Source organism: Perognathus longimembris, chromosome 3, assembly GCF_023159225.1.
Source record: "Perognathus longimembris pacificus isolate PPM17 chromosome 3, ASM2315922v1, whole genome shotgun sequence".
Classification (NCBI taxonomy): Eukaryota; Metazoa; Chordata; class Mammalia; order Rodentia; family Heteromyidae; genus Perognathus; species Perognathus longimembris.
In genome coordinates, this window is record NC_063163.1 from 71,718,145 (window position 1) to 71,744,384 (window position 26,240).

Sequence of the window (26,240 nt, forward strand, 5' to 3'; positions counted from 1 at the left end):
AAATTTAAGCCCCCAGGACTAGCACAGAGAAAAAAAATAGGAAAAAAAAAGTAAACAAAACTGTCCAGCAAAAACTTATCTCTGGATATGTATCTAAGGAAATGAATATGTTCCTGCCCAAGAACAATGCCCATGTTCATTGCAGAAGTACTGTTTTGTGTGATGGGAGCCCACTATGTAGCCCACAAGCCATCCATCCTCCCATCTCATCCTCCAGAGTAGAGGGGACTACAGGCACATGCCACCATGCACATCTCAGCACCAGTAACTCTTAGGAGCCAAGGTGTGGAAACACCCTGTTACCTTCAATACATGAACAGATAAAATATGGTGTATATATAAAATTTAATATTAAGTCTTAGGAAAAAGAAACTGCCATTCACATTAGCATCAATGATCCAGTAGGACATTATGTTAATACTAATTGAAATTGGCAGATTTAAAGTAAAAAACAAAGCCTAAAAGTATCAGTGTGGTGGCACATTCCTGTAATCCTAGCACCAACGAGAAAGGAGGATCATGACTACAAGGCCAGTCTGGGAAACAAAACAGTACCTAGCTCAAAAACCCAGAACAAAACCAAAAGCCCAAAACTCGTAAGAACATACTTTAAAGTGTCAAACTCACAGAAACAGATTGGAACAATGATTACAAGAAGCTAGAGTTGGGGAAAAAAGGGGAAGATAAAAGGTACAAACTTTTACTCACAGGACGCATAAGTACTAGACATTATGCTATCAATAGTAACAATTTAAGACAGTAGAAAGTATTTTTCTGGCATACACGTAAAAGCATGGGAACTAGGAGTATAGCTCTGTGGTAGGATGCTAGCCTAACAGAGGCCCTGGATTGGAGCCACAGCAACCACGTCCATCCCACCCCACCACAAAAATCTATCTGGTAGGGAAGGTGGTAGGCATGTAAGGAGATGAATATGCTAACTAGCTTGAGTGGGTTTAATCATTTCACAATGTTTACACATCAGACTGTGTACCTAAATACAATGACATCTCAATGAAGATGTTTTAAAAAAGAAAACTGTAGTGGAAATTATAACCAAAGTTAAGAACACATACTAATAATGAAATATATAAAATATCTAAAACATTAAAATGTATCTATAGAACCACCTACGAATCCAAGTCTGTCAGCACGTAAGAGTTCTGGACACATGGAAGCACTGCCCACATTCTACTCATGCAGTGTCTCTTCAGTGTGAATCACATCTACTAAAAGGATATGTAAAAAGAGACTTCCTAACTTTCATGAAATCACTGTGAGATCAATTGGTGAACAACTACAATTTTGCATGTATTATCTTACATCAATAGGGTTTCACTCCAGCATGTTTCCTACACCACAGAGCCTCAAGGCTGAGTTCTTCATTCATGCTGGATTGTGGGGAGATTCCGACAGCTCTCCCATGTTCCTTGTATTTATAGAGCAGAGTCTAGTCAGGTCTCTTGTGTCTTCAAAGTGAATGAAGACAATTGAATGCTTTTATACCTTGATAGAGTGTCCCAAGACTGCATTCAAATGTGATGACTACAGACTGAGCACTTCACAGACTTTCCTCATTCCTTACATTCAAAGTGTTTTTCTTCATGGATGACTTGTGTTCGTTAAGATCAGAGGAGCTAGTGAAGGCCTTCCCACCTTCCTTCCATTTAGAGAGTTTATGTTTGGTGTGAATTTTTAAATGTGTATTTAAATGAGTAGAAGCAGCAAAGGCTTTTCCGCATTCATTACATTCATAGGGCTTCCTCCCAGTGTGAGTTCTTACATGTTTAGAAAGACCTGAACACTCGGTAAAGGATTTCCCACACTCCTTACACATATAGGGCTTCTCTCCAGTGTGCGTTCGCACGTGCCTGCGAAGGTAGGAGGAACAGGTAAATGCTTTCTCACACACTGAACACTCAAAGGGCTTCTCTCCAGAGTGAGTCCTTAAGTGGAGATGAAGAGATGAGGAGGAGACAAATGTCTTCCCACAGTGCTTACATTCAAAGGGTTTCTCTCCCGTGTGGCTTCGGAGATGTTGGATCAAATAGGAGGAAGTACTGAAGGCTTTGCCACATTCCTTGCAATCGTATGGCTTCTTCCCTGTATGAGCCAGAGCGTGGGTAGTAAAGCTGGTCCGCCCAGTGAAGGATTTGCCACAGTCCTTACACTTGTACGGTTTTATTCCAGTGTGAATTCGAAAGTGAGTCTTAAGGCATGCAGAATTCCTAAAGGATTTTGCACATACTTGACATTCAAACGGCTTCTCACCAGTATGAGTTTTCATGTGTTCCGTTCGCTGCGAAAAGCTAATGAATGCTTTCTCACACTGCTGACACTGATAGGGCTTCTCCCCAGTGTGTGTTCTCAAGTGTTTGGTGAGGCCTGAGCGCTCACTGAAGGCTTTCCCACAGTCCTTACACTCATAGGGTTTCTCTCCAGTGTGAGTTCTCATGTGCCTGCGGACATAGGAGGAACGTGAGAATGCTTTCCCACATACTGTGCACTCGAAGGGCTTCTCTCCAGTGTGAGTCCTCAAGTGCACAGTAAGATAGGAGGAAGAGGCAAAGGCCTTCCCACACTGGTGACAGTCAAAGGGTTTCTCTCCTGTGTGACTTCTCAGATGCCCAATCAGATGTGAGGATGTGGTAAAGGCCTTCCCACACTCTTTGCACTGATATGGCTTCTCCCCAGTGTGAGTCAGTATATGCGTAGTAAAGCCAGTATGCCCAGAAAAGGCTTTGCCACAGTAATTGCATTTATAGGGTTTTACTCCAGTGTGAATTCGGAAGTGCTTTTTAAGGCATGAGGAATTTCTAAAGCATTTTGCACATACGTGACATTCAAAGGGCTTCTCGCCAGTGTGAGTTTTCATGTGTTCAGTGAGTTGACGAAAGCTAGTGAAGGCTCTTCCACACTCCTTACATTTGTAGGGCTTCTCCCCAGTATGTGTGCGGGAGTGTATGTTAAGGCATGAGCGCACAGCGAAGGTTCTCCCACATTCCTTACACTGATAGGGCTTCTCTCCTGTGTGAGTTCGCATGTGAATGCGAAGGTACGAGGAACGTGTGAACGTTTTCTCACACATGGTGCACTCAAAGGGCCTCTCTCCAGTGTGAGTCCTCAAATGTGCAATCAGGTATGAGGAGGAAGCAAAGGCTTTCCCACACTGGTCACATTCGAAGGGTTTTTCTCCTGTGTGACTTCTCATGTGTTCAATGAGGCCGGAGGATTTAGTGAACACTTTCCCACATTCCTTACAGTCATAAGACTTCCTATTATGACTTCGTAAATGGGCAGTAAGAGCAGAGTGCACAGTGAAGGCTTTCCCACATTCCTTACATTCATAGGGCTTCTGCCAAGTGTGAGTTCCCATATGATTATTCAGGTACAAAGGATACGTGAAGAAATTTCCACATTCGTAGGGCTCCTTTATAGGATGTCTCCTAACAATGGCAGGACAGCTAGTGGGCTCCCATTCATAGAACTTTTCTCCATTGTGAGCTGTGTCCTGGGCCTGAAGGTTTGGTTGATTAACAAAGGCTTTCCCCCAATCACTGCATTCAAAGGACTTGTCTTCCGTGCACGCTTTCTGGTAATCAAGGTTTGGAGCCAGGGTGAAGGCTTCTTCCCGCTGAATCAACAGAGAAAATTTCTCTTCATTGGGGCTTTCCTGGACCAGAGGAAGAAAGTCTTTTCCATACTGATTACACTCCGAAGTGTTCTCTATATTTGGAACATTCATGTGTGTCTGCAGGTCTGAGTGTCCAATAAAGACTTTTGTGATTTCCTTGGAGTCATAGAGTTCCTCTCCAGTGTTGCTGTCTGCCTATTGATAGAGGTATAAATCAAAATTAAAGAACTTTTTACATTTATGGAGAAATGTGTACTTGTGGGAACTCTGAAGCACCAAGCCTCCCACTAGGTTTGAAGGATTTCTCCCTTGTGAGTCATCACTACTACTTTCTAGTAGCTGTCATTTGTCCCTATTTTTATCAGGAAATTTCCAATCGTCTGTGAACCTGAAAACTTAAGAAATATCCCTTATGGCTGGGTGTGAGTGGCTCATAACTAGGCATGTTGAAGGGGCTGAGATCTAAAGACTATAGCCTGAAGTCAGCATGGGCAGACAAATCCCCAAGACACTTTATCTCCAAAATTAAACAGCAAAAAACTAGAACTGGAGGCATGGCTCAAGTGTTAGAGTACCAGAAGTGAGTGAAAAAGCCAAGAGACTAAGATACCCAACATTCAAGCCTCAGTATCAGCAGAAGGAAAGAAAGAAGGGGGGGAGAAAGAAGGGGATAGTCCTTGTGAATCTTACCAATTGGATCTCATTTGATGCATCTGACCAAAAAATATCCTGCTCAACTTCTGTCCCTTTGGTTTTAAGGCGCATTTCCCATTCTGTAATGAAATAAAAAACATTTATAAAGGCTGGTACAACCATGGGGGCTTAAATGAGTTAAAATGATAAGGGTGATTAGTATTATTTTCAAATGAAATACAATGGTAGAAGAAACAAGAGAATCAGAGAAGCCAACATAAGAATAGATGCACAAACAGAACCATAAACTCCAAGTGGAAAAGAACAGGGGACTTGTTGAGATCACAGGGAAGGTGGCCTAGGGTGAGCAGTCAAGAATGGAGAGTTGAAGATATCCCACAATATGCAGTCCAAAGACCTTGGCCTTCAGATGGGCTTTACAAAGACTTCCCACTTAAAAATTCACAAACATGGAACTTATCAATGACAGTGTGACAGGGGAGAATACCATAGCTAACTGCTGAGGAGGGAAACACTCTGGGGAGCAAGGAAAGGCCCAGGGATTAAAAAGGGGGCTGGCTCTGGGTTCACCACGGACATGTCTCAACTATGCAAGTTGCTTTCAGCTCCTTCATCCTCTCAGGAGCTGTGAGAGGATAGGTCGGCATGAGTAGTAGGAGAATCTGTGTTTAACCCAGGGCTCTGAAGAGACACCAAACTGTTCTACTTGTTACCTTCCCTCCATCTTCTCCCTGTCTTACCAGGTCTACAACTCACTCAGCCCCCTTTTCTGGCTTCCTAGCCTACGAGATTACTGATGATCTCTTTTATTTCCTTCTAATGTGTTTCTATTTTTTGGTCAGTCATGAGGCTTGAAATCTGGGCCTGGGTGCTGTCTCTGAGCTCTTCAGCTCAAGGTTAGCACTCTACCTCTTTGAGCCAGAGTGCTACTTGCCATCTTCTGGTGGTTAATTGGGAGATAAGAGTCTCACAGACTTCTGCCCAGGCTAGCTTTGATCCTCAAATCTCAGCCTCCTGAGTAGCTAGGAGTATAGGTGTGAGCCACCAGTGCCCAGCTCTAATGTGTTTCTTTATATGATTTGAGCATCTTTGCAGGTTTCTATAGCTGAAAGAACTCCACTCAGCTCTCAGCAGCTCCAAGGTACATTCCTCTTCCCCAGGGGAAATGTACTACTTGTTTGGGAGTGGGGTGTTTTTTTCTTTACCTTTCTCTATTCTTTTATTTGGAAAGGATGAGGAGAAGTGGGAACAGGGAGATGGGAGGTAATTTTGCTCTTTTTCCCCCCTCATGTTTGCAAGGCGGGTGGCTCTACTTCTTTTTTAATTGTATTGTAAAGGTGATGTACAGAGGGGTTACATTTACATAAGTAAGGGTAAATGCATTTCTTTCCAAACAGTGTTATCCCCTCCCTCATTTTCTCCTGCCTTCCCTCCCCACCAAGTTGAAAAGTTCATTTCCAACAGTCTCTTGTGAGTAGCTTGTTTTTTAGCTCATTTCCAGAAGGTGGGAATTTTTTAATGTGCCACACATTTGGTTTTGGGGAAAAAAAGTCTTTCACACTTACCGTGAAGAACACCTTGCTCCATTATCCTTAACTTTACTTCTTCCTATGACCAAGATATCAGCCTGGATTTGAAGAGCCAACCTCCTATCCACAGGAAAAGGTACATCAATGAAAAAGGCTCATGTAAGATGACAAGCATTCCCATACAAGAGGAATTACATTTCTAATGAAACTGAGAGGGCACAAGGCGGTGGTACTAGGGATTGAGCTTGTTAGGCAAGCACTGTACCACTTGAGCCATGCCCCTAAATCTATTTGCTTTTCAACTAGGGTCTTGTATTTTTGCCAGAACTGCCCTGGACTGCAATCTTATTTATGCCTCCCCAGTAGCTGAGAATACATAGCCGAAAGTGCATAACTAGGATTGCTATCATGCCCAGCTTTCCTTGTTGAGTTCTTTTCTAACTTTCCTCCTGGGCTGGCATAGAACCACAATCTTCCTGACCCTGAGAAACTAGGGTAACAAATGTAAGCCTAAAATTATTTTTAAACAGCATAAAATACAAGCATTCACTTTCTGGGTATCTCTGACCCCCTAGAACACATTCAGGCTTAAACATATATGTAAAATTCATTAAGACTTTTCCTCAAGTTGGATATAATGAAGGATATGTGCTCTTCCTTCTTGTAGGAACTTACTCCAGTAGTTATCAATCTTAGATAAAACACAATCATGTGGAAGAATTGTTACAACACTGGTGATTCACCATGTCTAAAGTGCAATCTCAAATTGCACATTCCTAAGAGTATTAAATGTTACCACAATCATCAATAATATATTAAACATGTTAGGTCAGGGACACTATTTCTGTTGTTTCCCAATGTATTCAGAGTTGGCTTCACCAATCCTGGCAAATATCTAATATGGAATATGTTTCTGCTCCATAAGAGGCTACTACAAGGAATGATGGCAGTCCTACCAGTTGCTGATAGTTCTCCAGCATCACCTCTCTGTATAGATCTCTGAGTTGGGTCCAGTAGAGTCCACTCTTCCTGTGTAAAGTCCACAGCCACATCCTCCAAGGTAACCAAGTCCTAAATCATCACACACGCTACCTTGAGCCAAGTAGCCTCTTGACCAATGGTCACTGGAAAATGAGGAAGTAACACGGATGCCTATCTAGGATTCTAAGGTCTCCCAAACTATATCTCAGGGTTCAATCTTTCTAGGACATCTCTCTTTTCACACTCACACACTATGGTTCTTCAATCACATGGCTTTTGGCATGTCTTACTTGTAAACTTTTTTCATCACAACTAGACTGGAAGCTCCTCATCCTATTTCCCTATGCTGGAGTACATTCCTACATACAATGTCTTTTTCCAGTAAGTTCTACTTAGAAGTATCTATGTATTCCTCTTTTAAATTTTTAACTTACACATAAAGTAAATAAAAATGCATAAAGAACATCAACAATAGAAATGACAAAACAGGAAACCCTTGGTAGCACTAGAATGGGGGAGGGGGGAGAGAAGAGAATTGATCAAACAGAAAAAAATCTCAAAAGACTAGTATGTTTTCTTTTGCCAGTCCTGGGGTTTGAACTTAGGGCCTGGGTAGTATCCCTTAGCTTTTTCACTCAAGGATAGTACTCTACCACCTGAGCCACAGCTCTGCTTCTGGCTTTTTGCTAGTTAATTAGAGATAAAAGTCTCATGGCCTTTCCTGCCTAGGCTGACTTCGAACCATGATCCTCAGCTCTCAGCCTCCTAAGTAGCTAGGATCACAGGCATGAGACGCTGGCACCCAGCTGGACATGTTGTTATAAAATATAGAAAAGAAAAAAGGATTAACAAAACTTTTTATGGTATCTGTGAGGTGGAGTCAAAATGGAGAGAAATACAGATATAAAAGTGATAGAGTACTTTCCTAGTATGCACAATATTCTGGGTTTGAACTCCAGCAGCATAGGACAATAGAAAAAGTCTCATATCTGGAAAAAGATACTATTCCACTCAAGATTCTCCACTAAATTAATGGGAACAAGACTATAAGACATTATCATAACCAAACAATCAAAAATCAAAAGGACAGGGCTGGGGATATGGCCTAGTGGCAAGAGAGCTTGCCTCGTATACACGAGGCCCTGGGTTCGATTCCCCAGCACCACATATACAGAAAACGGCCAGAAGTGGCGCTGTGGCTCAAGTGGCAGAGTGCTAGCCTTGAGCAAAAAGAAGCCAGGGACAGTGATCAGGCCCTGAGTCCAAGGCCCAGGACTGGCCAAAAAAAAAAAAAAAAATCAAAAGGACAGCTGGCCACTGATGGTTCACACTGGTAATAATAGCTACTCAGGAGGCTGATATTTGAGGATTGTGCTTCAAAGCCAGCCTGGCAGTAAAGTCCATAAGACACTTATCTCCAATTAAACATCAGAAAACCAGAAGTAGCACTGTGGCTCAAAGTAGTGGAGTGCTAGCCTTGAACAAAGAGCTCGGGGATAGCATTCAGGCCCTGAGTTCAAGCCCTACAACCAACAAAAACAAAACAAAAATCAAAAGCACAGAGGCACATGCTGAAAGCAGCATGAGGGGAAAAACAAGCAAATCACATGAAGGACTTCCAAAAATGGCCACTAAGCAGCACTATTACCTGGAAACATGTAGGCCAGGAGAAAATGAGAAAATATATACCAAGTGCTGAGGGAGGAGAGGGAGTCCTATTCATAAAAAACAAACAAATCTTAGTAGGTTTGTCCCTCAAAAATGGAAAATAAAGCACAAAAACTTCATCATCTGGGCTGGGAATGTGGCTTAGCCGTAGAGTGCTTGCCCAGCACACATGAAGCCTTGGGTTTGATTCCTTAGCACCACATAAAACAGAAAAAGCCAGAAGTGGCACTGTGGCTCAAGAGGTAGAGTTCTACCCGTGAGCAAAAAGAAGCTAGGGACAGTGCTCAGGCCCTGAGTCCAAGCCCCAGGACTGGCAAAAAAAAAAAAATTCATCTTTCAAAAGTTCCACAGATGATAATTACTAACATAAAAACATAAGATGTCTAGGACATAGCACAATGGCAAAGCACTTGCCTAGCAAGTGTGACATCCTGGGTTCAATCCCCAGTACAAAAAAAGAAAAGACAAAAAAAAAAGTATATGATTCACAGATAAAAGTACAAAATTAAACTCAGAATACTAATACCTTAATGGTGGTATATTAGTCACCTATAGTCTTCCTGTGAAGATTTAAAAAGCCAAACTACTAAATATACTAATTTGTTAGAAGATATACAATATAAAGATATAAATTGCAAAACCAAAGACAAAATATGAGAAAAGGCATAGTTATTTTTCCAGGTGCTAGTGGTTCATACCTATAATACCAGCTACTCAGTAGGCTGAGACCTGGAGAACTAGGGTTCAAAGCCAGCCCAGGCAGAAAAGTTTATAATAATTTATTTCCATTTAAACAGCAAAAATCCAGGCTAGAAGTATGGCTCAAGCAATAGAGTGCCAGCAGTGAGGAAGACAGCTAAATGGGAGCACACAGCCCTGAGGTTCAAGCCTCAGTTAGTGACACACACACACACACCAAAACTGTATAGCTAAGCAAACAAAAATTATTAAGCCTTTTATTGTCATTGTTTTTGTTTTGGTGCTGGTCATAGGACTACCGCCTGGGCACTTTCTAAGGTTTTTCTTTTTTTGTTGTTGATTTTTTTTTCCCTCAAGGCTGGCACTTTATCACTTAAACCATAGCTCCACTTATGGCTTTATGGTGGTTAATCAGAGTAACAGTTTCAGACTTTCCTGCCTGGGGCTGGCTTCAAATACAATTCAGTGGCTAGTATTACAGGCATGAACCACCAGCACCTAATATAAGATTAAGGTTTTAAGTTTTTAATCACACTAAAATATGGTTGTAAGTGTTTTATGTAAGCTGCAGAACCAAAAGGCAAAACCTAATGGAGGTACACAGGAAAAAAAAATCACTAGAGAAAATAATACCACAAAACAAAACAAGAGACTGGGAATGTGGCTTAGTGGTAGAGTGCTTGTCTGGCATGCATGAATCCATGGGTTCAATTCCTCATTACCATGTATGCAGAAAAAGCCAGAAGTGATGCTGTGGCTCAAGTGGTAAAGTGCTAGCCTTGAGCAAAGAGCTCAGGGACAGTGCCCAGGCCCGAGTTCAAGCCCTAGAACTGGCACAAAAAAAAAAAAGAAAAAGAAAAAGGAAAGAAGGGAGGGAGGGAGGGAGGGAGGGAGGGAGGGAGGGAAAAGAGAAAGGAAGGGAAAGGAAGGGAAAGGAAAGGAAAAAAGGCCTTCAAAACAACTTGTAAATGATAAAATGGTATTAGTATTGGTATTACCAACCAATAATTATCTAGAATATAACAGAATTACATTCCCCAATCTAGGCTGTGGATGTAGCTCAAAAAAAAAAAAACATAAGCACATAAAAAAAAAACAGTATACAGTATTCTCAAAAAATTAGAAAAAGGGGGCTGAGAATATGGCCTAGTGGCAAGAGTGCTTGCCTTCTACACATGAAGCTCTCGGTTCAATTCCCCAGCACCACATATATGGAAAATGGCCAGAAGGGGCGCTGTGGCTCAGGTGGCAGAGTGCTAGCCTTGAGCAGGAAGAAGCCAGGGACAGTGCTCAGGCCCTGAGTCCAAGGCCCAGGACTGGCCAAAAAAAAAAAAAAAAAAAAAAAAATTAGAAAAAGAACTTCCACATAATCCAGCAATTCCTGCCCGGTATATGTTTTCAAAGCATATGGCATCACAATATCACAAAGCATATGACATCTATACTCCCATATTTATTACAGCACTACACACAACAGACATTTCAACAGCCCAACTGAAGAAAACAGTATAATACTCAGAGTAGAACACAGTTTTTAAAAAGGAAATCCCCACCAGGTGCTGGTGGCTCATGCCTGTAATCCTAGCCACTCAGGAGGACCATGGTTCAAAGCCAACCTGGGCAGGAAAGTCAATGAGACTCTTACTCAATTCCCAGAAAATGGGAAGTGGCACTGTGGCTCCAAGTTGGTAGAGCACTACCTTGAATAAAAAGCTCAGCACCCACACCCTAGGACCAACAAAAATAAATAAATAAATAAATGAAATCCCCTACAAACTCCAGTACTTCCAAAAACACAAACAACAGAAAATACTAGGAAAGATTACAGTTAATCCGGAGGATGGTACTTAGAGGCCAGCCCAGGCAAAAAGTTATGGAGAGCCTCCCCATCTCAAGCAAAGGCTGGGCTAGTGGCATGTACCTGTTATCCCAGCTACAAAGGAAATATAAATAGAAACAGAATGGTCCAAGCTAGTCTGAGCAAGAACTGGAGACCCTATTCAAAACTAATTAAGCAAAAAAGGATGGGTGAGGCAAGGCTCAAGTGGTAGAGTACTTACCTGTCTAGCAAGCATGAAGTCCCAGGTTCAAACTGCCATAACCCCCCCCACACACACAAAAGTCTGTCTTCCCCTCACATTGGCAGAGAAGAAATGCTAAGTTTGAGTTTAATCAACTCTTTATCTACCCTGCCAGGCAGATAGGGGCCCAAGAGAAAAAGTGAGGACACGTTGGGATCTTTTTTCAGAACTGTTGTTTCACTAGTGAGCATATCAACAGGTCAGTCAGTCAAGAAGGAACAAAAGGAAAGCATGCAACTGGTATCAGTCTTATCATACTGATCTACTTAGTTACACAAGTACAGCTCCCAATCTGTATGAAAGTTAAGAGATCAAGAAAAGAAAAAAAGGGGCTGGGGATATAGCCTAGTGGCAAGAGTGCCTGCCTCGGATACACGAGGCCCTAGGTTCGATTCCCCAGCACCACATATATAGAAAAAGGCCAGAAGCGGCACTGTGGCTCAAGTGGCAGAGTGCTAGCCTTGAGCGGAAAGAAGCCAGGGACAGTGCTCAGGCCCTGAGTCCAAGGCCCAGGACTGGCCAAAAAAAAAAAAAAAAAAGAAAAGAAAAGAAAAAAAATTTAAACATTCTAATACTCTATTCTGTGATGCTTCAACATTCATTAAAAAATGAGTTGGGATATGTATAACACTTGTTACTTAGATTGTGTATATATTTAAACTGAGTGAGTTGGGTGCCAGTGGCTCACACCCGGTGATACTCAGGAGGCTGAGTTCTGAGGATTTTTGTTTCAAAGCCAGCCTAGACAAAAAAGTTCCCTCACACACTTATCTGTAATTAACCACCAAAAAGCCAGAAGTAGAGCTGTGGCTCAGTGGTAGAGCAGTAGCGTTGAGCAAAAAAGATCATGGACAATGCCCTGACTTCAACAAGCCCCAGGACTTGTGCATGTGCGCATGCTCTCGCACTCTCTCTGTCACACTCACACACACACACACACACACAGAGACAGACTAGCCACCAGACAAGATGACAAATAGAAAGAATGGCATTCAGAAGCCAGGTATGGTGGGTCACACTTGGAATTCCAGCACTCAGGGGCCTGAGGCAGAAGGACTGGGAGTTTGAGGCTAGCCTGAGCTCTGTACATAATAAGACCCTGTCACAGAAACAAGAACAACACAAAAATATTAGGCATATGACAATAGTTTGGAATGAAGTCCACAACTAGGCAACCCGTTTGTCAAAAATAGCCAGGAAAATACATCTACCATCTCTGAAATTAAGAGAATATTTTAATGTTCATTATGTCATGGCAGATCCTTACTTTGCAGCTTATATTCTTTATACATTGTACTACACCAGGGTAGGTACACAAAGCAAGAGGTATACTAAATGGCACAGGAACCTCCTTCTCTGCTAGCATTCAGTCAAGGACCAGTGACCTAGTTTTGTTTGTTTTGTGTGTGTGTGTGTGTGTGTGTGTGTGTGTGTGTGTGTGTGTGTGTGTGTGTGTGTGTAGTACTAAGGTTTGAACTGAGGGTCCACCCTTGCTAGGCAAGCATTCTACATCTCCAGCCCTTCTATATACTAGTTATTTTACAAGTCTTGCTTATTGCTCATTTCCTTACCTCGACCATGTTCCTTCTATTTATGTTTCTTGCCATAGCTGGGATGACAGGCCTGCACCACCAAGCCCAGATTCTTTCACTAAGATGGAGTCTTACAAACATTTTTTACTCCATCTGGCTTAGAACTGGGCTGAGATCAAAGGCAAGCACCCCTGCTCCCCTCTATTGGTTGAAAGGGGGTCTGGCAGACTTTTAACCAGGCTGGCCTCAAACTGCAATTCCCTTCATCTTAGCCTCCCAAGTAATTGAGGTTATAGATATGAGTCGCTGCACTCAGCTTCCAGCCTATTTGTGAAGTGGACTCAAAAGTCTGCTGCATAAAGGACATGCTGCCAGTAGGTACCTAAACTAAAAGGGCTTCAGAAAGAAGCTGTTGATCATTATGATTTGACTTGGACAAAGGTTGCCAATGCTGGCCACTTCCGGAACTGGCATGCCCTAGTGATAGAGATATAGTACATGTTTCAGTGGAGGGAAAATGGGCCCCCAGAGGATACAGAACTATGGGTACCTCCAGTGTACCTATTGCACACCTGGGTAGGACTTCTTTCACAATAGTAGCCACGGAGTGGGCAAAGGAAAAAAATCCCTAAGGTGTTGTGCTCATGAGTTTAGGCAACAATAATATCACAACTTAGTTATTAGTAATGTCAATACACTCTTGAACAGAAAGCGGTGTTCTGGTCATGCCTAGTATTGGGGCTTTAGTCATTATACAGAGACATATGTAGTTTTGATTTTTGTTTTGGCTATGAGATGAGATTCCAAGAGGACTTTTTCTTGTTTTTGCTTTTCGTATTTAAAGAGGTATTATTAGGCAATGACTTAATGTTTTATAATAAATGAAACAATGTGACACTGTGTTGCTTGGGGCATCCAGTAAGTTTTGCTCCCTATGTCGGAGTCCTGAAGGATGAAACTAGCAACACTCAATACAATTGGCACTGCTAACCATCATGTATAGTAGTTCGCAGGGACATTCATATAGTCCAGGAACAACTATTGTTCTTAGATATCCCAAAAGGCTTCTGTGGCCAAAAAGGAACCTGTGACTGAGGGGTGACCTTCTCCAGTACCCTAGCACCTGTCAAATGATAGAAAACAAGGAGAAAATTCTCTCCTGCACGTGCAGTAGACCAGAAGCTCCAAGTATGGTTCTGTACTGAGCTAGACAGGCCTCCATGGCCATTATGGAGTACCGATGGCCAGCACACAGAACAGGCTCAGGGTCAGTGAGAGCTCATTTCAGCAGACCCCAGTAGGTATAAGCCATTGCCTTTTCCCACTTTTTTCAGCCCTGCCACTGTTGCTTTCAGACATATGGCACATAGCTATGAAGGGTAATTTCCTCCATCAGAATCCCTATGGCAACCAAAGGTCAGCATAACTGGTCTCAGACTCCAGGAGACATAAGACAAGGCTACCAAAGCTTTTAAGAGTTGAAGACGCTTTTCTCTTGGTTTTTGAAACAGAATCTTGCTAGGTAGCCTAGGCTAGTTACAAACTCACAACCCTCATGCCTCAGCCTCCATGTACTAGAAATTTGCCACTAAGCTGAAATATAATGAAGGAGTTTCTAAAGGCCCTAGTGGGAGTATCTGCTGGGTTTCATTTGTAAACGAAGTATATGCTCCCAAGCTGGGGATGTGACCCTGAGTTCAACCCCAAGTACCAGGAGGGGGGAAAAAAAGACATTATTAGAATCCAAAAGAACTAAAAGACAGGCTTTTTTGTCATTACTAAATGTGATCATGAATGTCACTCTGGAGGACACCATTCATACCTGCAGCTCTAGACAATGGTGGATTCAGTAAGATGCTGTCTGCAAAGACTGTTGTGGTAGCCTTGTAGTACTCTGGAAAAGTCCTTTCTGTGGTACAGGCACACTGGGATGGGAAGCTGCTGAAATAGGAAATGAATAAACAGGTGAGCAATGTAGAAGGGAGAGTAACATTTTTGTTTGAGTGTGTGCCAGTCCTGGGGCTTGAATTCCAGACATGGGCACTGTCCCTGAGCTTTTTGTGCTCAAGACTAGTGCTCTACCACTTGAGCCACAGCTCTACTTCCAGCTTTTTTTGGTAGTTTAGTGGAAATAAGTATCTAGGGTTACAGGTGTGAGCCACCGGAGTCCGGCTAAGTCTATCATTTTAAGTAACTAAATACAAAGTTTGAACTGGTATGACAAACTATACATTTGTTCCCAGTATATGTCATGCAGTCACAGTGAATTTGTGACAATATAATGAATGGCAAGGTGGCAAAGAAGAGGATGGGTAGGACACCTAGCCAGTGATCAGCATACAAAGTATGAAGCTGAATTACACATACCCTTCCAGTCTGGCTATTTCTGTGCAGGTTTCTATCAGAGTAAATTATTAAAATTCTGATATACACAGGTAAAAAAGCAAGTAATAATATTAAAAGGGGTTGAAAAAAAGCAATGTCAAGTTTTATACATTTCTCATTCATCAGTGTTTATTTATAGCAACTAACCACTCTATTTCCTCCCAATGTCTGTTTGCTTTTAGGTAACAAGATATTCTGTGAGGGGCTGGGGATATGGCCTAGGGGCAAGAGTGCCTGCCTCATATACATGAAGCCCTGGGTTCGATTCCCCAGCACCACATATACAGAAAATGGCCAGAAGTGGTGCTGTGGCTCAAGTGGCAGAGTGCTAGCCTTGAACAAAAAAAGAAACCAGGGACAGTGCTCAGGCCCTGAGTCCAAGCCCCAGGACTGGCAAAAAAAAAAAAAAGATATTCGGTGAGATTGAGTTTGAGGCGTTACATGGCCTATTATGGCAATGCAATGATGACTGAGAATGCACATCTCACTTTAAGGGTAAGAATTTTCACACCTATATTCTTAGATTAAAAAGAAAACACATATATTGTGTGTGTACATGTGCATGCCAGTACTGGGGACCTGGGCACTGTCCCTTAACTGTTTTGCTCAAGGCTAGTGCTCTAACACTTAAGCCACACCTCCACTTCCAGCTTTTTGGTAGTTATTAAATCTCACAGATTTTCCTGCCTGGACTGGCTTCAAAACTCAATCCTCATATCTCAACCTCCTAAGTAGCTAGAGGCATGAGCCAATGACTCCCAGCATCACTGTACTATTTCAGCCACACACCCAGCTGGTGGCTTATGTTTGTCATCCTAACCAACTCAGAGATTAAGAGCTTCACAACAATAAAAAAAAAAGTGTGGGTATGGTGGTGTGCTCTTGTCGTCCAAGCCATGGCAGGAAACAAAATAGGTGGATCATAATCTAGTCCTGTCTGAACAAAATGAACGACTTTTACCTCAAAATTAACAAAGCAGGGCTAGGGACATGGATCAAGTAGAACTACTGCCTAGCAACCCCAAGGCCCTAAACTCAACCCCAAGTACCATGAGAGAAGGGCTGGAGGGGAGGGGGAGAATGTAAGAGAGACAGACAAAGAAGGGAAGGAAATGAGGGAGAAAAATATCTCTATAAGTATTTAAAACTTTTAAAAATGTATTCTGGCGGATAAGGCACCAATAGCCTCCATAGAGAATAAGAACAAAGGCTTCAGTCATGTACAGGGATGAATGAAGAGGAGCAAGGCTTGGGCTGCAGGCCTGGAGGAACTGGGTGGAAAGAAGTCTTAGGAGTTGTCCCCAAGGAGAGCTAGGCTAAAGGCTATCTAGGGAAAGGGCTATCCAGGCGAAGGACTTTATGTGGCAGGATGAACCCAAGACTAAAAGGGGAGCCCTTAAGTGTTGGCAGGAAAGAGGTATTTAATGTAGTAGACAAAGTATCTATAAAAACAAGGGGAAAAGCCAGACTGCAAGTGCAGCACAAGTGGTAGAGCACCAGCCTTGACTTGAGTATGCAAGCCAAAGGAAATCCATGGCACTGAGTACAAGCCTAGTACCAGCAGAGAAGAAGCGACAGGGTGGGAGGGACGGAGGGAAAGGAGACGAGGAGATGGTGCTGGGCACCTGTAATCCTAGCTCAAGAGGCTTGGAGGATCTGAGTTTGAAGCTAGTCCAGGAAGAAAAGTCTGTAAGACTCCATTTCCAAAATAACCAGCAAAAAACAAAACTGGGGGCTGAGGATATGGCCTAGTGGCAAGAGTGCTTGCCTCATATACATGAGGCCCTGGGTTCAATTCCCCAGCACCACATATACAGAAAATGGCCAGAAGTGGTGCTGTGGCTCAAGTGCCAGAGTGCTAGCCTTGAGCAAAAAGAATCCAGGGACAGTGCTCAGGCCCTGAGTCCAAGCACCAGGACTGGCAAAAAAAAAAAAAAAAAACTGGAGGTATGGCTCAAGTAGTAGAGTACGAGTCATGAGCAAGCAAGTTGGGCAAGAGGCTTCACAAAAAAATTTAGGTGTGGAATCAAGATCTAAAATAACAATAATAATGGAAAATGGATGTAATCAGAGGACAAAGGGAAAATCATGTGGGAGGGAACTAGCAGGAAGAATTGAGTGGAGAAGAATATCACAGTACATCACTTATCTATGTTAAGATGGCATAATAAGGGGCTGGGAATATGGCCTAGTGGCAAGAGTGTTTGTCTCGTACACATGAAGGCCTGGGTTTGATTCCCCAGCATCACATATATAGAAAACAGCCAGAAGCGGCACTGTGGCTCAAGTGGCAGAGTGCTAGCCTTGAGCAAAAAGAAGCCAGGGACAGTGCTCAGGCCCTGAGTCCAAGGCCCAAGACAAGGGGGAAAAAAATGGCATAATAAAACCCAACTAAAGCTTGAAAATTAGTACAGGGGGAATTAGGGAATAAAACAGAGGGGGTACCAGGCACCAGTGGCTCATGCCTGTAAACTAAGGTACTCAAGTGGCTGAAATCTGAGGATCACAGTTCAAAGGCAACCCAGTCAAGAAAGTCTGTGAGACTCTTATCTCCAATTAACCACCAGAAAACCAGAAGTGGCACTGTGGCTCAGAGTGGTAAGAGTGCTAGCCTTGAACAAAAAAACTGAGACAGCACCCGGGCCCTGAGTTCAAGCCCTACAACCAACAACAACAACAACAAAAAGACTCATGTGCTCAAGACACCTGGCTAACTAGTTAATCCTTTAGTATGAACTGAGTGAAACAATGAAGTGGATAGACCACATACACTTCATTGCTGACCATCAGATGTGAGTGAGCTTCATGGAATATTGCTGCTTTCTAGCCATTAGTGAGAATGTCCCTAACAAAGGATAAGACCTGGGTCTGGGGATATGGCCTAGTGGCAAGAGCGCTTGCCTTGTATACTTGAAGCCCTGGGTTCGATTCCCCAGCACCACATATACAGAAAATGGCCAGAAGTGGCGCTGTGACTCAAGTGGCAGAGTGCTAGCCTTGAGCAAAGAGAAGCCAGGGACAGTGCTCAGGCCCTGAGTCCAAGGCCCAGGACTGGCAAAAAAAAAAAAAAAGGGTAAGACCCCCCCAAGAAACACACCTTGCTAAAATCATCAGGCAGTTAGTCATCTTAGTACTGCATGTACTGGTCAACAAATGATCCCATCTCAACAATGTACTTATTATAATGATAGGTTCACTGCCAAAAAAAAAAAGTCCCTTTCAAAGTAAAAACAAACTCTGGATTCTCTATTGACACCCAAAAATATACAGCAAAATCTCCTATACAAAAACAACAGAACAAGACTTTGCCAGATTCTTCTTGCTCCCTTTGATGCTCAGCCAAGGATTTTAGTACCTTGTATACTCTCATCATGAACCCAAAAAATTTAGTTATAATTTTTAAGGTGGTGTACAGAGAAGTAACCATTTCGTCAAGTCAAACAGTGAGTATAATTCTTTTTGGACAATGGGCTGGAGTGTGGCTCAAATAGTAGAGCACTTTACCTAGCAAGTACAAAGCCCTGAATCCCAACCCCAGCCCTGTTTTGTTTTGTTTTAAAAAGTGGGTTTTCTTTAAAAAAAAAAAAAAAAAACAAACATTTATGCCAGGGCTGGGAATGTGGCTTAGTGGTAGAGTGCTTGCCTAGTATGCATGAAGCCCTGGGTTCGATTCCTCAGTACCACATAAGCAGAAAAAGCCAGAAGTGATATTGTAGCTCAAGTGGTATAATAATAGCCTTAAGCAAAAGAAGCTCTGCGACAATACCCAAGCCCTGAGTTCAAGCCCCATGACCTACCAAAAATTAAGTATTCATGTTTATATTGTCTGTACAAAATAATAGGCTCCCCCAATAAAATATTATATGTATATATTTATGCTTTACCATATTTTCTGTTTGCATTATTTCAGTACTTCTTTCTCTTTGCAGTTATATACTGAAGCATAGATTCTTTCATCTTTTTTCACACAGAAAAGGACTCAAGTATGAAACTTAGAAGTAACATGATGCACTTTCCTATCTCTACAGAGGTAATGCCAGCATTTACAGAGCTTTCAACACCTCACTCCCTCCCCTTTCAAAGGGGCTAACTCTTCTATCTTGTCTTTATTTTGCTTTTGTTCTTCCCATGACATTGAGAATGGACAGAGGCCCTCCAAGCAGGTCAGCCAAAAACTCTACCTTGGAGCTGCATCCCCAGCCCCACTTTGTCTTGTTTTAGGTCCTGGATTAATCATGGTGTAATCACTTAACACCCAAAAACAGAAAACCACACTGCAAGACAGAAAACCACACTGTCCTCTACCTTCCAAGCTTTCATACATTTTTAATGACATGTTCATTTCCTCCGTTACCTGTCAACTTGTTCCAACTTACAAGGTCTAAAAGAACATCTGAATTGAATTTTGTCATTATGCCTTAACCAGCCATTAAGGCACCCAAGTTTACAGGACGGACGGATGGACACACACAAACACAAACACACACACACACAAAACAAGCTGTGAAGAGCACGGTTCCAAGCCAGCCCAAGCAGTAAAGTCTGTGAGATTCTTATCTCCAATTAACCAGCAAAAATCAGCAAGCATACCTGTGGCTCAAATGATTGAGCGCCCAGCCTTGAACCTAAAAACTAAGTGACAGTGCCCAGGTCCTGAACTTAAGCCCTAGGACTGGCATAAAAGAGAATGGGAGAGCAACAGCGGCGGGGGTGGGGTGGGGGCGGGAGGGCTGATGAGGACACATTGCTTACATGTGTGATGTCACAACGAACCCTTCCACGTATGCAAATAATTTTAAGTTTTGCTAACAAAGTATTAAAAAGCTCAACTTGCATGCCTGCAATCAAATTACTTCCTTTCAACTAGTTCACCAATTTTATTTTTCTGGAAAGAGAGGGGAAAAAATTGGGGAAAAGAAGGCAGTCCCGGGTCAGGTTTTTTTCTCCTGGAATAGAAGGCCCGGGGGCCACACGGCTGCGGAGTCAGAGTGTTAGCGGAATGACTAGCAGTCTAAACGTGTCGCTATCTCATTATCACACATCTTAAAAAAATTTTTAACCAGTTTTTCTTCCTTGTTAAACGCGAAGCGCTAAAAATAAAGCCGAGCGGGGAGAGCGCAGCCCAGGAAAGTGCCCGGATGGCGGCCGCGCGGGGCCCGGCGGGGACGTCGCGGCGCTCACCTGGATGAGCCCCGACCTCCAGGCCCGCGGGGCCGGCGCCGACCGCGGCGACTCCGGTCCTTCCCAAACAAGTTCAAAAAGTTTGCCGGGAGCGAACCCCGAAGCCAAGAGGTCCGCCGCCACCAACCCGGGCCGGCCTCTTGACAGGACAGCGCGGCCCTGGCGGATGGGGGGAGGGGGGGAAGGAAGGCGCGGTGGCGCCAGGAGGACGCGGAGGCGGCGCGGGGTGTCGTCGAGGACGCGGCTGCTCGGCCCGGACCCAGCGCGGCTTCTTTCCCTCCCCACTCGGCTGACGGCCAACGCCCTGACCCCACCTCACCGCGGCCGCCCGGATGACCACTGAAGAGGAACTCCGCGGTCCAGAGCCAGCGCCGGAATAGGCCGAGGGCGGATGACGTCACTTCCGCTCCGGAGAGCCGGCCGCGTGGGCGGAAGGCGGGGCCTCGGGGCCTGGCCTTCAAACTGGTCCGACGACTCCCCGCAGAGAAAGAAGTTATCGCCCTCGAGGGGCGGGTCAGGCCCCGCCCAAGAGCCCAGAGAGGGCGGGGGGAGGAGGCCGGAGCACAAAGCTAAATCGACACCAGGGAGCCCCGTCCAGCCGGGCTCCAAGGAGAAAGCCCCTGGCCAGGGCGCGCGCGGAGGCGGGGTGGGAGGGGGGGGGGGGGGTGGTAAGGCCAGTAAGCCTAGCTAGTCTGGAGGCGAAGTCAGATTGGGCAGGAAAGTCCGGGATGAGATTTTTGAGCTCCAATTAACCACCAAAAGCTGTAAATGGATCTGTGTATCAGGTGGTAGAATGCTAGCCTTGAGCAAAAAGGAACAGGGCCCAGGCCATGAGTTCAAGCCCCAGGACAGAAAGAAAAGAGAGAGAGAGAGAAAAAAAAAGAGAGAGAGAGAAGAAAAAAAAGAATAAGGAAGCTGCTGGCAAGTGCATTGATCACTACCTCACCACCCCCATATTAAGCCTGACAATCTATGAAATTGCCCACATCATCCAAATAGTCCACTTTTTTTTCTATGCCAGTCCTAGGACTTGAAGACAGGGCCCGGGAAATACCCCTAACTCAGTGCTCAAGGTTAGTGCTCTACCACCTGAGTCACAGTTACACTTTTGGCTTTTTGGTGGTTAATTGGAGATAAGAGTCTTACATTCCTAGCTGAGCTGGCTTCCAACCGTGGTACTCAGAACTCAACCTCCTGAATAGCTATAGGATAACAGGCATGAGACACAAGGGCCCAGCTAACAGTGGACTTTTTAAACCTGGATTTCTACTTTTAAAAAGGTGCAAGAGTGCTTGCCTCTTATACGTGAGGCCCTGGGTTCAATTCCTCAGCACCACCCACATATACAGAAAATGGCCAGAAATGGCGCTGTGGCTCAAGTGGCAGAGTGCTAGCCTTGAGCAAAAAAGAAGCCAGGGACAGTGCTCAGGCCCTGAGTTCACAGCCTAGGACTGACCCAAAAAAAAAGGTTTTAGTGGGGCTGGGGATATGGCTTAGTGGCTAGAGTGCCTGCCTCGTATTCATGAGGCCCTGGGTTCAATTCCCCAGCACCACATATACAGAAAATGGCCAGAAGTGGCGCTGTGGCTCAAGTGGCAGAGTGCTAGCCTTGAGCAAAAAGAAGCCAGGGACGGTGCTCAGGCCCTGAGTCCAAGCCCCAGGACTGGCCAAAAAAATAATAATAAAATAAAAAGGTTTTAGTTGGGTGCAATCCCATTCATCAAGTCTCTCTCTTATTTGCACAGCCCCTGAAATTTTTGCCTATGCCAATAAGTTCTATGCTTTTATTTCTGGTGCAAGACCAGGACTCAAACTCAGAACCTGACAGTTTCATTCACTAATTAGTATTCTACCAACTGAGCCACGCCTCCAACCACAAGCCAATAAGTTCTGTTTCTCCTACTCCTCCCAGAATTAGTGTCAAGGTTTTAGGCCTAACATTTAGGTCTTTGATCCATTTCAAAGAGATATTAACACAAAATGACAGGAAGGGATCCAATTTCAGTCTTCTACATAATATGGATATGCAGTTTCCCCCACTATTTGTTGAGGAGGCTGAATTTTTTTCCAACATATATTTTTGGCTACCTTGTCAAAAATCAGATGCTGTAAGCATATGGGTTTCTTTTAGGGTCTTTTAGTCTGTTTTTGTACTACTACCAAGCTGTTTGTGTTACTATGGCTCTGTGGTTAAAGTTGAAATCTGGGATGCTAATACCTCCAGTATTGCTTTTTTTTTTTTTTTTTGCCAGTCCTGGGGCTTGAACTCAAGGCCTAAGCCCTGTCACTGGCTTCTTTTTGCTCAAGGCTAGCACTTTATCATTTGAGCCACAGCACCACTTCCAACTTTTACTGTTTCTGTGGTGTCGAGGTATCAAACCCAGGGTTTCATGCATGATAGGCAAGCACTCTACCACTAAGCCACAATCCTAGCCCAAGCATTGCTTTTTTGTTTTGGTTTGTTTTTGTGCTAGATTAAATCAATCTAAAAAGTTTCTGCACAGAGAAGGACAGTTCCTATGCTAAAAAGAAGGGCACAGGATGAGAGAAGATATTTGCCAGCTGTACTCTGACAAGGGCCCAACATCCAAAATATACAAGGAGCTCAAAACAAATCACCCAAGGAATCAATAGCCCAATTAATAAATGGGCAAAGGATCTAAAAAGGCATCTCTAAAAGAAGTAAATTGGCCAAGAAACACCTAGGAAAAATACTTAGTATCTCTGGCTATGAGGTAAATGCAAATCAAAATAACACTGAGACCCCATCTTATCCCAGTAATTAAGAATGGACATCAAAAATACAAACAATACCAGGTCCCAGTGGCTCATGCCTATAATCCTAGCTACTCAGGAGGCTGAGATCTAAAGATCACGATTCAGAGCCAGCTGAGGCAGGAAAGGCCATGAGATTAGTATCTCCAATTAATCACCAAAAAGCTCAAGGTGGACCTGTGGCTTAAGTGGTAGAGCTCCTGTCTTGTCCCATCTTGTCCCATCTTGAATGCAAAAGCTCAGGGACAGTGTTCAAGTCCTGAATTCAAGCCCCAGTACCAGCACGCATGCACGCATGCACACACACACACACACACACACACACACACACACACACGGGAATTTTATGCATCCATCAGGAAGAACAGAAGAATAGTATGTCAATTGCTGGAAAATGTATAGACCTAGGAAAAATGAAGACTCAGAGTGACAAAGGACACATGTTCTGTCTTATATATGGAAGTTAGATCTACATTATAAATATGAGGATTGGGAATGTGGCTTTGCAGTAGAGTGCTTGCCTTGCATTCATAAAACCCTGGGTTCAATTCCTTAGCACCACATAAACAGAAAAGGCCCTGTGGCTCAAGTGGTAGAGTGCTAGCCTTGAGCAAAAAGAAGCCGGGGCAGTGCTCAGGCCCTAAGTCCAAGCCTGAAGACTGGCACAAAAAAAAAAAAAAGAAAACATATACTGGGTCAAATGCATATATACACAAAGAAATTGGCTAAAGTATGCTATACCAAGGGGAGGATTCTAATGGTATAACTTCTTTGAACAACTTACAGTTTAACAAAATGAATACCAAGAAGCTGAAACTTCTGAGCTGAGCTCAGAGAGGGGAAAAGGAATGGAAAAAGGAAGAGTAGGTGAATATTGTGATAATTCAATGTACGTATGTGGAAATGGAACCAGGGCGCTTAAGGAGATGGAATTGGGAGAGATTGGGGAGGATGGAAGATCTGACCTTGATAAAGATGCACTGTACTTATAAACTGACATGTTAAATTAAAGCACCTTTGTACAACTAAACATCTTTTAATCAAATTTAAAATAAGCCAGGTGGGGCTGGGAATATGGCCTAGTGGCAAGAGTGCTTGTCTCGTATATGTGAAGCCCTGGGTTCCATTCCCAAGCACCACATATATAGAAAATGGCCAGAAGTGGCGCTGTGGCTCAAGTGGCAGAGTGCTAGCCTTCAGCAAAAAGAAGGCAGGGAAAGTGCTCCGGCCCTGAGTCCAAGGCCCAGGACTGGCAAAAAATAATAATAATAATAAAATAAAATAAAATAAGCCAGGTGCCAGTGGCTCAAGCCTGTAATCCTAGCTATTCAGGAGACTGAGATCTGAGAATCCTGGTTAGAAGCCAGGCAAGAAAGTCCTACAGGGTTATCGCCAATGAACCACCAGAAAACAGAAGTGCTGCTGCTGCTGTGGCTTAAAGTGGTAGAGCACTAGCCTGGAGCAAAAGAGCTCAGGGATGGTGCCCAAGCCCTGAGCTCAAGCCCCACAACCAACAAAGAAAAAAAAAAAAGTAAAGTAAAAATGTTTTCAGACTCACTTCTGAAAAGAGTGGTAGACAGAGGGGAAGCAACAAGTTTATGGTGGATGGAATGAAGAAATCTAAAGCTATATTCATGTATAGAATTATCACAGTGAAACCCTTTCGGAGTAATGCATTCATAAAGGAAAATTCTTTTAATTAAAAAGTTTTAGAAGTTAGGGGCATGGCTCAAGTGACAGTGAGACAAAATGTGATAATTTGTCTTTCCTAGTTTGCCTTATTTCATGTAATATGATCCCTAGTTCCATCCATTTTACTTTTGAATCAATACAACTTGAACTAAGGGCCTGGGCGCTATCCCTGAGCTTTTTCCACTCAAGGATGGTGCTCTACCATTTGAGCCACAGCTCCACTTTCAGCTTTTTGGAGATTTGTTAGAGATAAGTCTCACAAACTTTTCTGCCAGGGATGGCTTTGAACTGTGTTCCTCAGATCTCAGCCTCCTGAGTAACTAGAATTACAGGTATGAGCCACTGGCTTTTTTTTTTTTTTTTTTTGCTAGTTCTGGGGCTTGGACTCAGGGCCTGAGCACTGTCCCTGGCTTCTTTTTGCTCAAGGCTAGCACTCTACTACTTGAGCCACAGGGCCACTTCTGGCCATTTTCTGTATATGTGGTGCTGGGGAATTGAACCCAGGGCCTCATGTATACGAGGCAAGCACTCTTGCCACTAGGCCATATCCCCCGCCCGAGCCACTGGCTTTTGTCATGGCCTCAGCCTTCAGATGAAGAGGTGAGCAATCTTCATTTACTTAATGGAAAGACTTTTGGTATTCTCGTGGAGAAATATCCACACCCAAGTGCCTGAACTTTTCTTTTCAAAAGTAAATACAACAATGCCAAACTGTACCAGGAAACATAACTTCAAACACAAGATGACAATACCCCTTGAAGAGAGCCAAGACGGCTCACCCCTACCAATACCAGCTATAAGGGAGGCATCAGTAGGAGGATCTAGGACAGAGGCCAGCCCGGCCCAAAAAATAAATAAAACTAGAGCCAGAAAAGGCCTGGGGGCGTGGCTCAAGTAACAGAGCTGCTGCCGGGCCCTGAGTTCAAATTCTATTGAGGCAAGAGACAACAACAACAAAAAAAAAAACCCTCAGAAACCACGTTAACCCGGAGCTCACCAGAACACGCCGAAGAACTCCCGGAGGCTGTCTGCACCGACTTCAAAAGGCGGATATTCGGTCCCTTCAGGAAAACAATTAACAAAAGGTTACTTCAGACCAGGTTTGGGAAGGAGGGACGCAGGGCGAGCGAGAACACCCCCGCGCATGCGCACACCGCACCGCTGCGCGGCCCAACCCTGGCTCCTCGCTGTGAACAGAGGCTCGGGAGGGCGCCGGAGCGGGAAGGACCCGGATGACAGGGGCCCAACGTGCCAAGCCTGAGAACCCTCGTTTGCTGAGTGAACTCCGTTATCTGTCAGATGTACGCTTTCCATTCCCAACTTAACCACAAGATTCTCACCAAAGATGCCCAGACTGGATAAGCACCGAAAAAAGGAAAAAAGTAAATTTAAAATAGCAGTAAGCGGATGGGGGGAGGGGGAGAGGGAG

At 43.8% G+C, this 26,240-nt stretch overlaps 1 protein-coding gene across 8 annotated transcripts; it reads right to left on the bottom strand.

Moving 5' to 3' along the window:
• LOC125348710 (zinc finger protein 26-like) lies at nt 1-26,240 on the bottom strand. 8 transcript variants are annotated; one of them, XM_048342172.1, is made up of 6 exons: nt 26,152-26,240; nt 25,809-25,872; nt 14,601-14,716; nt 5,854-5,937; nt 4,325-4,407; nt 1-3,829 (listed from the first exon to the last, which is right to left on the bottom strand). In XM_048342172.1, exons 4-6 carry the CDS (start codon nt 5,873-5,875, stop codon nt 1,562-1,564), a joined length of 2,373 nt encoding a protein of 790 aa, XP_048198129.1. In that variant the 5' UTR covers nt 5,876-5,937; nt 14,601-14,716; nt 25,809-25,872; nt 26,152-26,240; the 3' UTR covers nt 1-1,561. The 8 variants fall into 8 exon arrangements, with proteins under 8 accessions (XP_048198129.1, XP_048198126.1, XP_048198128.1 ...); XM_048342169.1 differs by having other exon boundaries at nt 14,601-14,719; XM_048342171.1 differs by lacking the exon at nt 26,152-26,240 and having other exon boundaries at nt 25,809-26,134.

Excerpts from the sequence above, each read along its gene's own strand:
- LOC125348710 (XM_048342172.1), bottom strand. The coding sequence starts at position 5,875 with ATGGAGCAAGGTGTTCTTCACG. Across the intron at positions 4,408-5,853 it reads GGAGCAAGGTGTTCTTCACG|AATGGGAAATGCGCCTTAAA; the intron begins GTAAGTGTGAAA and ends ATTTCATTACAG. Across the intron at positions 3,830-4,324 it reads CATCAAATGAGATCCAATTG|GCAGACAGCAACACTGGAGA; the intron begins GTAAGATTCACA and ends CTCTATCAATAG.